The sequence below is a fragment of the Uloborus diversus genome, chromosome 6, assembly GCF_026930045.1.
Source record: "Uloborus diversus isolate 005 chromosome 6, Udiv.v.3.1, whole genome shotgun sequence".
NCBI lineage: Eukaryota > Metazoa > Arthropoda > Arachnida > Araneae > Uloboridae > Uloborus > Uloborus diversus.
Window position 1 is genome coordinate 147,574,486 of NC_072736.1, and position 14,087 is coordinate 147,588,572.

General features: G+C 33.0%; 1 protein-coding gene across 1 annotated transcript in view; it reads left to right on the forward strand.

Annotated features, from left to right (window-relative positions):
* LOC129223845 (structural maintenance of chromosomes protein 3-like) overlaps positions 1 to 14,087 on the forward strand; it is an 86,351-nt gene that overhangs the window by 55,525 nt on the left and 16,739 nt on the right. Inside the window, exons 19-27 of the mRNA XM_054858208.1 lie at positions 304 to 373; positions 4,715 to 4,796; positions 4,933 to 5,124; positions 5,364 to 5,438; positions 5,542 to 5,650; positions 10,926 to 11,086; positions 12,237 to 12,323; positions 12,748 to 12,891; positions 12,975 to 13,139. Of these exons, the coding sequence (XP_054714183.1) occupies positions 304 to 373; positions 4,715 to 4,796; positions 4,933 to 5,124; positions 5,364 to 5,438; positions 5,542 to 5,650; positions 10,926 to 11,086; positions 12,237 to 12,323; positions 12,748 to 12,891; positions 12,975 to 13,139 (1,085 nt within the window). The remainder of the gene's footprint in view (positions 1 to 303; positions 374 to 4,714; positions 4,797 to 4,932; positions 5,125 to 5,363; positions 5,439 to 5,541; positions 5,651 to 10,925; positions 11,087 to 12,236; positions 12,324 to 12,747; positions 12,892 to 12,974; positions 13,140 to 14,087) is intronic.

The window sequence follows — 14,087 nt, forward strand, 5'->3', positions numbered from 1 at the left end:
TCCGCTTCTGTAACAGCCACCTGCCTTTTTTTTTGTAATGTGTTTTTATTGCTGAGACATCCGTAATTTTTAATTTACCATCATTTTCAGCACTTCTTACATGTTATATTCTGTAGTGAACTTGAATGCTATTGATTTTGCCACGCCCTCTTAAAAAGTGTAATCCAAGTGAATTTCAACCACTTCTAAAAAAAAGCATTAAATTTATCAGAGTTTATTTTAATATGTTTAACAAAATTATGTATTCTTTTATTATTATGTCATTGCTTAAGAGCTAAACAAAATTTCCTTAGCATTGCCTACGTATTGAAAATGAAATTAATCAAATAGTGAGTGACATGCAAAAAGCTGAAACAAAAAACAGCAAAAACAAGTATGTATTGTTACTAAAAATCCTTATGAATAAAATATTAAGGATCTGTTAAGAGACATCTAGTCATTTGTCATTGTTTTTTTAAGTATATTCTATTGGAATAAGATTTTGTTTTCCTTGAAAAATGTCCTTTATAAATTCTTGTTGCTAATATTTTACTGAAGAAAACTCTTAAACTGAAAATATTATTTATAAATGTATTCTCCCCCCCCTCCCTCTCTCTCCTCTTTAATTATTATTTCATTTTTACTAAATTTTTAGTATTTTAACCTATCCCTAATTTGCACAGTTCAAACGTACAACAATTATGATGTCTGACCAGAGTGGGCTTGAAAAAGCATAACCAAAATAGCATGCTAATTTTAAAGCTGTTGTCTTCTTTTCAAAAACGTAACTTTGTTTCCAAACTGGTGTCAGACAATAGGGACTAGTTGTTAAGCATGTTGATATTTTGTGTTATTTTGCAAATTTGTAGAACCAATACTTACGAAGGTAAAATTCAGTATTGTCTCATTTTTTAAATTTAATTTCAGTCCTAAATTTATCTTTATCAGGCATCTATTATTGTTTGAAATGCATTTTTATGCACTTTTATCATACTTGGCCTGATTGTCACAGAGTAATCTGAGGCCTGATTTTGCTTTTATCTCAACATCTAGATCACTTAGAGACTTCGGGATTTCACTAAATGATTTGCTTAATCCTAAGGTACAACTTAACACTGAAAAATTATAATTCTAAAATAAAATCATTATTTTGGTTAGGATGCAAAACAGCCAATATCATGTAATATCCCCATTAAATGTTTAAATAATAAAACCCATTGTTACAAATTTTGCTGCCTTGCAACAGTAATGTTAATAGCAATCATAATGAAAATTTTGAATCAAGGCTTCTCTGAAGCAAGCATGAAATGTATTCAATATCACTGCATTCTTAGGATTTTTATCCTCATCTATACCAAGAATCGATAACGATGACGGGGCTAAGGAAAGAGACATACTAAGATCTTTATCGCGAGTAACTTGTATGCTGTGAAACATAAAATAGTTTGGGAAACCTTTTCATATATAAATGTTTCTAATAATTTAGCTCACGAATATATCTTAGAGAGGAACAAGGATAAATTTTTAAACCCAATTGCTTAAAGTTTTAGACCGAATGTAGGATTCGTTTTCTTTTAATATGGAATTTGTATGGGTATAGGATGAGTATGGATAGAAAGTCATTTCAAACAAAACTTTCTCGTTTAACGAACCACACCCCCATCCCCGAAAATAAACACAACCTCTCATAAAGGAGATTAAAATCCGTTTAAAATAACTTCATTAAAAATTTCAAGAGTCGAATCTGTCTCATGACCCCTCCCCCCCCACACACACACATGGGCATCCCTATTTTAACTATTATTATGAGAATAAATTACTGAAATATTTGCTGATCAAGATTTCTGATGACTTTTATAGCTAGGGGTGCCAATTCTCCCCAAGTGCATCCCCCCCCCTATTTTACCAAGGCCCTCCCCCTCCCCCCCCCCCAAAAAAACAGAATCCTCTGTTAAAGACAATAAAATACCTTTAAAATAACATGTCTGATAATTTCAGTTATTTAGTCTACCTCTCCCCCCCCCCCCCCATGGGCATATCCCTGCTTTGGCCATTATTATTGGGATAAACTACTTTAATGTTTACATGAAATGCACCGCCAGCTCAGTCATTCTAGCCGAGGACAGCAGTTTCGTGCTTGTTAGCACTCTTTAATGTTTACCTTTCAAAATGTCCGATGGCTTTTCTCTATTGCAGAACTCAATATACAAATAATATAGTAATGAAAGCACATCCTCCCAAGTGGCGACGGCTTCCCTCAAATTTACTGTTTGTCTCCTCCCCCTCCCCCCCCCCCAAAAAAAAACGGGCTCTCCTATTGAAGAGTCAAAAATCCTTTAAAAAAAACTTCTCTGATAATTTCAGCAGTACAGTCAGCCTCATGACCCCCTCCCCTCTTCGAATGGGCACCCCAGCTTTAGCTATTGCTGGAATATTAAATTTTTCAAGATTTTCATAGGCTTTTCTCTATTGCAGATCTTATTATACAGATAATAATGCTAGGGCTGCCAATCCCCAATAAGTGCGATGGCCCCCCTCATTTTTAATTTTACCAAAGCCCTCCCCCCACCAAAAAAAACAAGACTCCCTACTAAAGAGACTAAAATCCTTTTTTTTAAAAGTTCTCAAAAAATTTTAATGGTATAATCAACTTTAAGGACCACCTCCCCCTCGCAAATGGTTACCCTGCTCTAACTATTATTATTATTCGACTAAATTGCTGGAATATTTGCTTATCAAGATGTTCGTCGACTTTTCTGTAATTCAGATCTTATGTATATGATGTAGCTAGGGGTGCCCATTTCTCTCCCCAAGTGCAATGGCTCCCCTCAATTTAATACCCCCCCCCCTAAAACGAAAACGCCACAATCTATTATAGAGATTAAAATCCTTATAAAAAAACTTCTCAAAATAATTTCAATGGCATTGTGTTCTTCATGGCTCCCTACCTTCTCCTACAAGGAGCCCCCTGCTTTTGCTATTATTAATCGCATAAATTGCTGAAATATTTACCTTCCAAGATGTTTGATTTCTTTTCGCTATTGTAGATGTTAATAAACAGATGATATAGCTAGAATTGCTACCCTCCTCCCAAATAGGATGGCACCCTCAAATTTATCGTGCTTTCCCCAAAACAAGACCTTCTATTGAAGAGACTGAACACCTTTTAAAATAACTTCTCTGATAATTTCAATGGTATGCTCAGCATCATGATCCCCCCCCCCCCCCCAAATGGCTATTATTAGCTTATTATCATTCGAATAAATCAATGGAATACAGTCAGACCTCCATATATCGAAGTAGCAAATTGCTGGAAAAAGATTCGATTATAGAAATTTCGATATATAGAAACAATCTTAGTTTACCATAAAAATTTCCTAAAACATTAAAATTAAAGCTAGTTTTAGTAATGCCGTTTCATGTTTTTGAGTGAGTTTTCTGTGAGTTTCAGTACTTTCATTACGGCTTTTAGATTTCTCATAATAGCAGGAACTCTGCTTGCAGAAATACTAAATTTACCAGAAATGACATATTTTTGTACCTTCATACATCCTCATTCTTCGGCAATTCAACTTCATCCACAAAATTAGATGATTTTCGTTATGACAATGCGATCGAGAGAAAAGTAAAAAATCATTTTACTTTACTTGAATGATTTTTTACTGAAGCTAAAAGGACTAGAAATAACAATTAAGACAATAGGGATAACTTGAAACTGATTTTACAGTATTACTGGTTGTAACTAAGATTTGAAATAAACTTGAGAGAATTTAAGAACTCCAGAAGGGAACAACGACTTACCTCCACACTTCTCAATCCCAGATTTCCTGTGAGTTTTGTAACAACTTTTATTGGACATAATTTTCTCCCCTAACCTTCATTTTTCATGAGGCAGTCTAAAGTGTAAAAAAACATCGACGAATGTCTCGAAAAAATTTCGATATACAGAGATTTTTTTGATATATAGAAACAATTTTTCTATGTAATGGACATGAAAATTTGCTGGGACTTCGATAAATAGAAAATTTTGATATGTGGAAGTTCGATCTATGGAGGTTCGGCTGTATTTACTTATCAAGATGTATACAATGGCGTATCTCTGTTGCAGATCTTAATATGCAGATGATGTAACTAGGGGTTCCCTCCCCTCCTCCAACTCAATAGCACCCCTCAATTTTACCAAGCTCACCTTTTCCCCCAAGAATTGCGACCCACAATCAAAAGACTTAAATGCTTCTAAAGTAATTTCACCAAAAGTTTCTGTGGTAGAATCTACCTCATTACCCACTTCCACCACATATGAGCATCCTTGCTGTCGCTATTATTAGTAGAATATATTGCTGAAGTATTTACTCACCAAGAGAGCCGATGGCTTTTTTCTGTTGCAGTTATATGCCTTGCACCCCCCCCCCCCCCCCTGCCAAAAAAAAGTTGAATTTATCGAGTTAAATATATTGAAAATATCAATATTTGGAGAGCGATATATCGCAATATTAAAATTCTGGTGTCGCCCAGCCCTAGCCTTGACCATTTGTGGCTATAATTATGTATCTTATCTGTCGACAACGTATTCCTTTTCTCCCCTTGGAAATTAGTTTTTAGTGACAAAATATTAATATTTGCTTTAGTTTCGGGAAATTCATATTTTTTTTTTTTAATTGCTATATACATGTTTAAGTCATTTCACTTTGGAAATTTACTTACATGAACTGAAATATCATTTTCACTTCTGCAGGGATGTGTTTGACAAACTGAAAGCTGATATTCGCTTAATGAAAGAAGAAGTTTCTACTCTAGAAAGATCTCATCAACCTAAGGTATTGCTTGAAATCAATTAGTATTACTAATGAATGCAATTTACCGCCAATTTATATCAAAAATTTATTTATTCTTACTGAAAAAAAAGAGAAATTTAATTTTGCATTACCTTGTTTTTTAATTTCTCATTTTTAGGAAAGAAGTTTAACTAGTCTGGATTCTAGTCTTAAATCAATGCAATCAACTGAACAGTCTCTGAAGAGTGAGCTGCAACAGGATTTGTTAAACCAATTATCTGTAACTGATCAGCAAGAAGTTGATAATTTAAATGATGCAATAAGAAGGCTTACTCAAGAAAACAAAGCAGCTTTCAGCGAAAGAATGAGGGTTAGTCAATATTTTGTTCCCTTCACTTAATAGAATGCTTGCTGTTCTAAAATTTAAGCTATGTTTTTGTTCTGATTTAAACCATTAACTGTTGATGATCTTTCAAGTCACATTTTTTTTTAATTTTTATTTTTTTTTAATATCTGTCATTGAATGTGTCATTTCTGTGTAGTTAAAAACATTTTAATACCTTGGATAAATCTAGAATTTATGTCCATTTTGTTTGAATATACTTTCAGTTGGAAGCTGAGAAAAATAAACTAGAAAATTTGTTGCACAATAATCTGTATAGAAGAAAAGAAGAATTAGAAGGAGTAAGACATATTAGTTTATATATCTTGCTAATGCATGCATATTCAGACTTTTTGCTTAAAATAACTCTTAAGCATGAAGATGTATAATTATTATGTTTTTTAGGCTTTGCAAGAGATTTCTGTGGAAGACAGACGTAGAAAATTAGAAAATAGTAAGGCTGAGTTAGATGCTATTACAATTCGGATAGCTGATGTAAACAAAAATACAAAAGGTATATATTTGTTATTATAAAGTTAGATTCAAAATGATAATTTTCCCAAAATCTTAGATTTATGTATTTCAGGTTTTAAGTATATGGTATGTAAATACAGTGGGTAGCTAAATTATTAGAGAAACTACTCAAATTCTCGTACTTTGAAGAAATAAACCACAAACCCCCTTTTAAAAAAAATTCTGAAATGCTGCTGGAATTATTATTTTTTAGAAGTGGCAAAACTACCTATCTGCGTCAGTTTACAAATATGTGAGGTTATTCTTGTTTTACTCTCTAATGTGAAAAACCAGTTGTTGTCATGAGGTTATATTAAGTATTCTAGAAATATTTCACCAAAAGTTATGGTGTCTGCTATAGTTAATATGTAAGTAAGTACATTATAAATTAAGCAATCTTGCTACATTTTGCGATTAAATTATATTTGGTTTATATTATTGCTTGATATTGTCAAAACTTTTTTAAGAATGGGCAAAGCTTCAGACACATCCCTAGAAAATATAAGAAATAAAAGCATTACCACTCCCCTCCTTGCATTTATAGAGACCTATGACAAATTTAACAAGCGTTCCTAAGTCAGTAGTTGCACCTATCAAAAAATTTGAATTGACCAAAGCAAAGTCACTGAAAGCAGATCCCGTTGATCAGGGCTCTCCAACCTACGGCCTGCACACCAAATCTGGCCCTCCAGCAGATTTTTCCTGGCCCGGGGAAGCCTACAAACTGAAAACATTTTTAAAAAAATTTGGTAACATATTTTTTTTTTAAGTATTTTAAAAGAAAACTAAGCCAGTGCGGTGCAAAAGTTTAAACACAAACCCAAATCTTTTGATAAAAAGAAAAGTATACACCAAATATCTTTGAAATTTTTACATTATTTAAACAATCAGCTTAAAATTAATGTTTTATATTTGGAAACAAATCATAGAAATTAAAATTAGATCTCATAAAAAATAAAAATTTTGCTGTCGCATAAGTTTAGGCACAAAAACTAAATATTTACATTTAAAAAAGCATAAAAATCTTAGGCTATGGTGTTACCATTGCATCTGTCGAGCTCGAATATGCAATTTTCCATTGATAGTACGAGATTATGGAATGTTTCGGGAGTGAATCTGTACAGGGCCTATGCCAGGGGGGGGAGGTAATCCTCAGGAAAAAAAATTGAAGTTAGCTTTGAAAACACAGGTTTTAGAAGATCTTAGGTAATGTTGGTAGGAGGAGAGGTTTGGGGCCCGTAGGAAATTTTCGGGGGCGCTCCCCCAGAAATTTTTTTGGAATTGAAGCCCTGAAAACGAAAAAAAAAAAAAAATTGGTAATATTGGGAAAGAGGAAGGGGTTTGGGGACATCTGAGTTTTTTCCCTGAGTTGAAGTTCAAAAAAAAAATTTTTTTTTTTTTGACGGCTTTTTTATAGCATGTAAGACTAAGACTTCGAAAATTTCCGGTTGGATGGTTCTCTGTAATATTGCTATAGATCGTCTAAAACTGCATTTTTCGAACCACAATTTTCAAATTTTTCCCGGGGGAGAGCCCCTAGACCCCGTTTACCTGTCACAATCAGAAATAATTCACAATTGTGTGCTTGGAGTTTGAAGTTTGAAAATTAATGATGATCCCCCGAGTCTCTTCCTGCCTTAACATCACCATAGATCGTCTAAATCTGTGTTTTTCTACTAACAATCTTAAAAATTTCCCTGGGGAGAGGGCAGCCCCGGACCCCCCTCTCCTGAACATAATCAAATACAACAAATGATCGTGTTTTGGGAATTTAAATTGGGGGAGAGGCTATCAGACCTCCTCTCTCCTTTATCCCCAACTTACAATATAGTCTAAAACTCGTTATTATATCTTCAATTTCGAAAAAATGCCATTAGGAAGCCCTCTGACACCCCTATTTCTGAATGTTTATTTCTGAATATTATTACGATTAAATTTATATTCTTTCTAAATGTCAATTTCTGAATATTATCCTTACGATTAAATTTATATTGCTATTACTAAGGTCTAGTAATATGAGTATCCCTGCTAAATCAAACCACTAAATCTCTCTCTCTGCATGTTGAAACATGCGTTTGAAACAATTAAAGGGCCGCCAATTGCATCCCCCCCCCCCCCCCAGGTTTTTGACCTAGCAACGGCCCTGAGTCTGTACCAGGCTTCCTCGATGGCTGATTTGAGCTCTTCAGTTCAATACTGCTTCCCATTCTGGTATACGTCACATGAGAGAATTGCTCAGATGTTTTCTATGGGATTGAAATCTGGGCTGAGTGCTGGCCAGTTCATTAAACTGATATTTTGAGGCACAAGCCATCCTTTTTGTACATCGGGAAGTGTGTATTGGAGCGTTATCTTGCTGGGAAATCTAACTAGGACCACCTAGGACTTCACCAAACAGTAACAAATGCTCGTTTAGAGTGTTTTGATATGCTTCTGAATTTTCTCTGCCCTTTAGAAAGCTAAGAGAAGTTTGTCCGTTTAAGCAAAAAGTGCTCCATACCATGAGAGAGCCACCACATTGTTTCCTCCTGAATATGCACTTCGGATCTTTCCTCAAGTCACGGCAATAGAAGAGAACCCATCTTCACCGTCTAAATTACATTTTTTTTTCATCTGAGAATATAACACTAATCCATTCGTCACTATAATGCATATGGTGTGTTGCCCACTGCAGTCTAGCTTTTTTCTTTCAGAAAAGGTTTAAGAGCTAACTTTTGTTTTTTGATAAATCCTTATTCGGTTATTCGTCTGTGTATGGCCTTCATGTGATATTTTTGATCCAAGTCGAGTTTTTATCTGATTAAGAGACAAATTTCCAATTAGAGCCATTCTTTTATATCTTCTATCCTCACGAAAGGTTGATTCTCTTGGCCTTCTTGAGCGATATGCAGGTTTCAAGTGTTTTCCACATTTCAGAACATTATAAGTTCTACATTTAAACCGATTTAAAGTCTCTGAAATTTCCACTACGTATTTACCTTCAGCTTTCTGCTTCCAGAGTTTAGCAACTTCTTCAGGCGAGAACTGCAGAGACTTTGGCATCTAGATAACTCGTTAAGCCATTGCTATACTTTATAATTTTTTGAAAAGAACCGCACTGGTCCTTTACGCATCACGAGGGTTGGAAAAAAATCATGATTTTTTTCTTTAAAAAAAAAAATCTGATTTGATCTGCTCTGAAACTTTGGCTATTATTATTCATCTAAATGTTGGATAATTAAATTCCATCATTTTTGACTTATGTGAGGGCTCTTTGTATGCATCCTCAGGGGTCTGGCCAGAGCAAATTTGGGTCCGTTAACGGACCCTTCACAAAAATCCGATCAACCAAAACGGACCCTTCACAAAATTCTGGTAAACAAAAACGGATCTTTCACAAATTGTTTATTGAAAGAGCAAATCTCAAATTAAAATAATACAGCATATTTAAAGTTAAATTAGAGGAATCAACTTATACAAAATCAGCTAATTTTTCAAAAGAAAAAAATCGGCACTCTTGTGATGCTCCTGCAAGCCATAAATAATTACTACCGCCAAATAAATATAATGCCTGTTGTTGGTTTCTCTGAAAGAAATTAACAGCTGAAAGTCAGTTTGGTTTATAATTTTGCTTGTTTGTTTTATGCAGCGGTGTTGCTATAAACTTCTTTGGAAAAGCGTCAACATTCTCTGAATAGGCGTAGTAAGCACTTTTCTCCCCACTCATGATTTAATCATCAATAATATACAGTGAAATGAATTTAGAACTGCAAAGGATAATATGGGTGGGACGGATGTGATCGCTTCAGATAGGGTTACAAAATTCAAACTTATCGCCACTTAGTGTCTGGTGGTGCGATGTTAAACTGTTATTTTGGGAGAAAGTTATATGGGTTTGGTTTTTCGATACTAAAAAGGATAATTAACTTTAAATAAACTTTTATTTGCCGTTATTTTTTTTCTATAGATGCCTACATTTTGAAAAACGCAATCTTTTTACATCCGATATGAGAATCATATTTTATTCTTTTTTTCAAGCTAACTTCGCTTTATTAGGATGCAAATAAATGGAAAGTCTCTTTATTTTTGTAACAAAGCTTATTTCAAGTTTTTAAAAGGGAATTACATTTTCTTTTATGAGTCAATAATTAAAATGCTGAATCGATGGTTTATTTTTTATTTTATTTATTTATTTATTTTTGCTTCAACTGTGACCAGATATTAATGATATGTTTATCATAGGACTCTAAAATGCAATTCAAAAGTAATTTTATCAAAAAATATTTATTTTACAAGCCGTTTTTATACTTTTGATTCCTTCACTTTGAGGATTGCAATCTCTTTGCATCCGCTGTGGAAATCTGATTTTTCGAATTTTCGATGTGTAGTACGCTTAGTTAAGAGGTAAACAAATAAAATATTTTTTTGTTTTTGTGAAAATCACGGAGTTTATAAGGTTTGAACGAAACTCTGTGCTCTTAAACAGTGTCTTGGGTTAAAAAGTTAAATGCTGAACCCCTGCCTAATTTTTTTTTACAGTTATTTTAAATACTATACAAAAAACATTTCTAGTATAATTTAACATGATGTAGAATGGTAGATAAATATTGATACTTGAGGGGTGCCCATCTCCCAGGGAGCGATGCCTCCCCCCTCTCCCCAAATACTAGAAAAACACTCAAGAATGATATTCTCAACAGGAAAAAGAGAAAACACTCAACTTTAAGTGTCAATGATGTAGTTTCCACCATCTCAAGAGTCTAAACTTTCGTTTTTAGAAGAAAAAAAATTTTTTTTTAATTATTTGATTTTTCCCAAAAATAATTGATTTTTCACAAAATTATTTTATTTTTCACAAAAAAAGGACCCTGTGAAAAATCCTGGACAGACCCCTGATCCTTGCATAGGTGGAGACTAAACTGTATTCTTAAACTACTTTGAATTTTCAGTTTACAATTTAGTCAAGGGAGAAAAAAAAAACTTTACATTCTATTCTATATATGAAAAGGTTATCACTCATGGAGGAATGATCTGTGCCTTAAACTATTTAAAATATTTTAATAAACTTACTGGTATGCTGACGAAAAGTCTTATGTTTTTATTATTAGCGAAACAAGTTTTTTCTGATTTGTGAATAACTGAGAAGTTTGAGTATGTTAAACTTTGTTGAACACAATGTACTAATTTTCAATATTTGTATGAATTTTAGAAGTAAATTGTTCCAATGCTCAACTTTCCAGCTTAGCAGCTCCATAAATATTTTTATATGTTTGCTGATAAAATATTTTGTTTTTTAGAATTGGAAACAAAATTTGAAAAATTGAATTCAGAAATGAAAAGTATTCAGAAAGACCTAGAAGGCTGGAAGGCGCAAGAGAAAGAAAATCAGGAAAAGATGAATGAAGATGCAAAAGAGTTGGAAAAAATGACAAGTAAACAATCTGTCCTTTTGAAAAAGGTTAATATTTTTGAAATTTGACTTAACTATGCTTTTATTTTCAACATTCTTTTCGAAATAATTAAATGCTGATTAATTTGTATCATGTTTCCTATAAGTAAGTTTCATAATGTATATCATTTTTAAATTGTTGTAATTTCAAAAATTTCAAATGTCTGTATGATACCATAAAAAAAATGAATAAAATTGGAGACATACCAGAAATATTCGTCCTTTCACTGATGTCTTTGGTAGGTGCAAGTTTATAATTCAATGGTTGATGTCTACATTTAACCACATTTTGGACTTTCATTGTAACATATTTATGCAATGTTGTTCCAAAATAATACTTTTCTGATTCCACTGCACTCCATTTAAATGTTTGTGTGTAGCAATGTATTTGATGTTCTCAGCCCACTGTTTTGTTATTATCTTCATTTTGTGCTGTTTTGTTTAGAACTTGTCTCATTTATAGTACTTTAAAGTACTGCTCATGGCGATAGTCTTGACTGTTTTGTGGTGAAAGATAATATTGATAATATCAGGGGTGCCCCTCCCCCTTAGGGCAATGGTGCACCCCCCATACCACAAAGCTCCCCTCAAATCGGAAGCCACTCCCCCAAAATTGAGGAAAATACACCTTAAAACAACTTCCCTAAAAATTTAAAATGCGCAGTCTAAGTCATGAACCACCCTAGGTGGAAACCCCTGATAATATGATAATGATGCTGAAGTCGCTACCAAACAAACATCCATAAATGTAGTTTAAAAAACTATGAAATAATAAAATATATATATATATTTATATTGACTTTATAACATAGCAGTAATGTTTTAATGCTTTTAAAACACTTGTCTTCTGCAACTTCTCTATGACTAAAGGATTTCTTTTATCTCAACTATCAGCATTTTCAGAAAGTAATACTGTGAAGTGATTGATATACAGAAATCTTTCCATTAAGTCAATTGTCACTTTTCAATATGACAGTTTTTGTAGGGATGCGATATTCAGCTTTTTGGCTAATTCTAAATGTAATTCCAGTGCTTGTATCAAATTCTTTTGTGCTCCATTTTTTTTTATTTCAGCATTATAATTATTGCAAGCTTAAGAAATAATTTTAATGTTAGTATAAAAAATATAACATTTATTTCTTCCTTTTTCATTTATTAGAAAGAAGAGTTTACTCGTAAAATACGAGAATTGGGTTCCTTGCCATCTGACGCCTTCGAGAAATATCAAAATCTTAGTTATAAGCAGGTATGTATTTCTATTTTATTTTTGGATATTTTCCCAACTTGGGGCTCATGCTCCACTGGGGGAATTTTTTTTTGCAGGAGGCAATCCAAGATAGAGATATTAATAGTTTGACTTTCAAGATTAGCTTTTTTACAAAACCAATTTTTATTTCCTTTTCTTTTTACTCTTGCATGTTGTTGGAAAGCTGTGGCTTTTAAATAATTTTTTTAACCGAAGTCAAGTTTACCTGAAAAAATATTTTCAAATTGTGTGTGCTTTCTTTTTATGTTGTTACGCAAGACTTTAGGAGAGAATTTCCTTGATATAATTGTTCAAAGAGTTGTGGAGTTTAAAGGATGAAATTTAATGTTGCTATTTTCTTTAGAATTGTTTTTTTCTTCCTTTCATGCTGTGATTTTGAAAGTTTTCTTCCCCTCTTTTATAGCTATACAAAAAGTTAGAGCAGTGTAATCACGAACTTAAAAAGTACAGTCACGTGAACAAAAAAGCTTTAGATCAGTTCATTAGTTTTTCTGAACAGAAAGAAAAACTTGTTAATAGAAAAGGCGAATTGGATCGAGGCTACACGGTAATTTTCATTTCTTTTACGCTATTTTAAGCCATATACTTAGGATATAGTTCTTATTTTATCTTTATCAATTTTATTTTTAGTCAATTATGGAATTGATGAATGTGCTGGAGTTGAGAAAATATGAAGCAATTCAACTTACATTCAAGCAAGTTTCAAAATATTTCAGTGAAGTTTTTAAAAAGTTGGTTCCTCAAGGTCATGCTACCTTAGTTATGAAAACTGAAAATGATGATGGTGATACTCAGGTATTTTATTATTATTTGTTCATTTTAATATTTTCTGTTCTATAGTAGGCATTAATAAATAACCAACTCCGCACATTTGAGGTTCTGGCTGTAGTTTACGTTAGAGAAACTTCAGAATCGTATCAAATTTCAAATTATGTATGCAACATGCCAATTGCTATAGATTATTGTTAGCCATAAGTATATTATAATAGCATTAGGAGGTCTAGTCTCTGCCCATACGTAAATAGCATACGTTAATCGTGACGTCATCGCACGAGCACATCGTATCGGACGCTAGCAACTTACGCACTCACCGTACGTACGGTAACTGCGGTAGTCTCTGCCCAAAAATACCGGAAGTTCGTTAATACTCACTGGGATAACGAACGTACGGTAAGCATTAAACCACGCCTTTTTTCCTGTCCCTGTAAGCCAATGGAAAATTAGAATCGTTGACATGAGAACGCTCAGGAGACGAGGCTAGCCTCAGTTGTTTTGTTTTGATTCTCCTTCCGACGTCTGCTCTCAATCATAGAAAGATGGGAAAAAAAATTCTTGTTATTACTTACACCACTCGGGTACCCAAATCAGAAAAAAAGGGGCACAAAAGAAGAACCTTTTGACCTAAGAATCATAATGATAATAAAAAAAAAGCATTTTTGTTGGAGTTTTTACCATTTTTTTCTTTTTTTTTTTTTTTTTTTTGGAGCATTCAGTAACAAATTCCTAAAATTTAAAATATCAACTAGCAAAGAAAACAAAGCAATGGAAGGTTCTAATTAAATTCATTTTTAATATTTCTTCATTGATCTGTCAATATGATAATGAAATTACAAAATATTCCTAATGTAGCGAAATATCATTCTTTGAAACATTATTTTGAATTGTTTTGTAAATTATCAAAATAGCTTTAACACTATAATATTTTTTAAGAATTTGGCTCAAAGTACTTTTGTGCCAACTCTC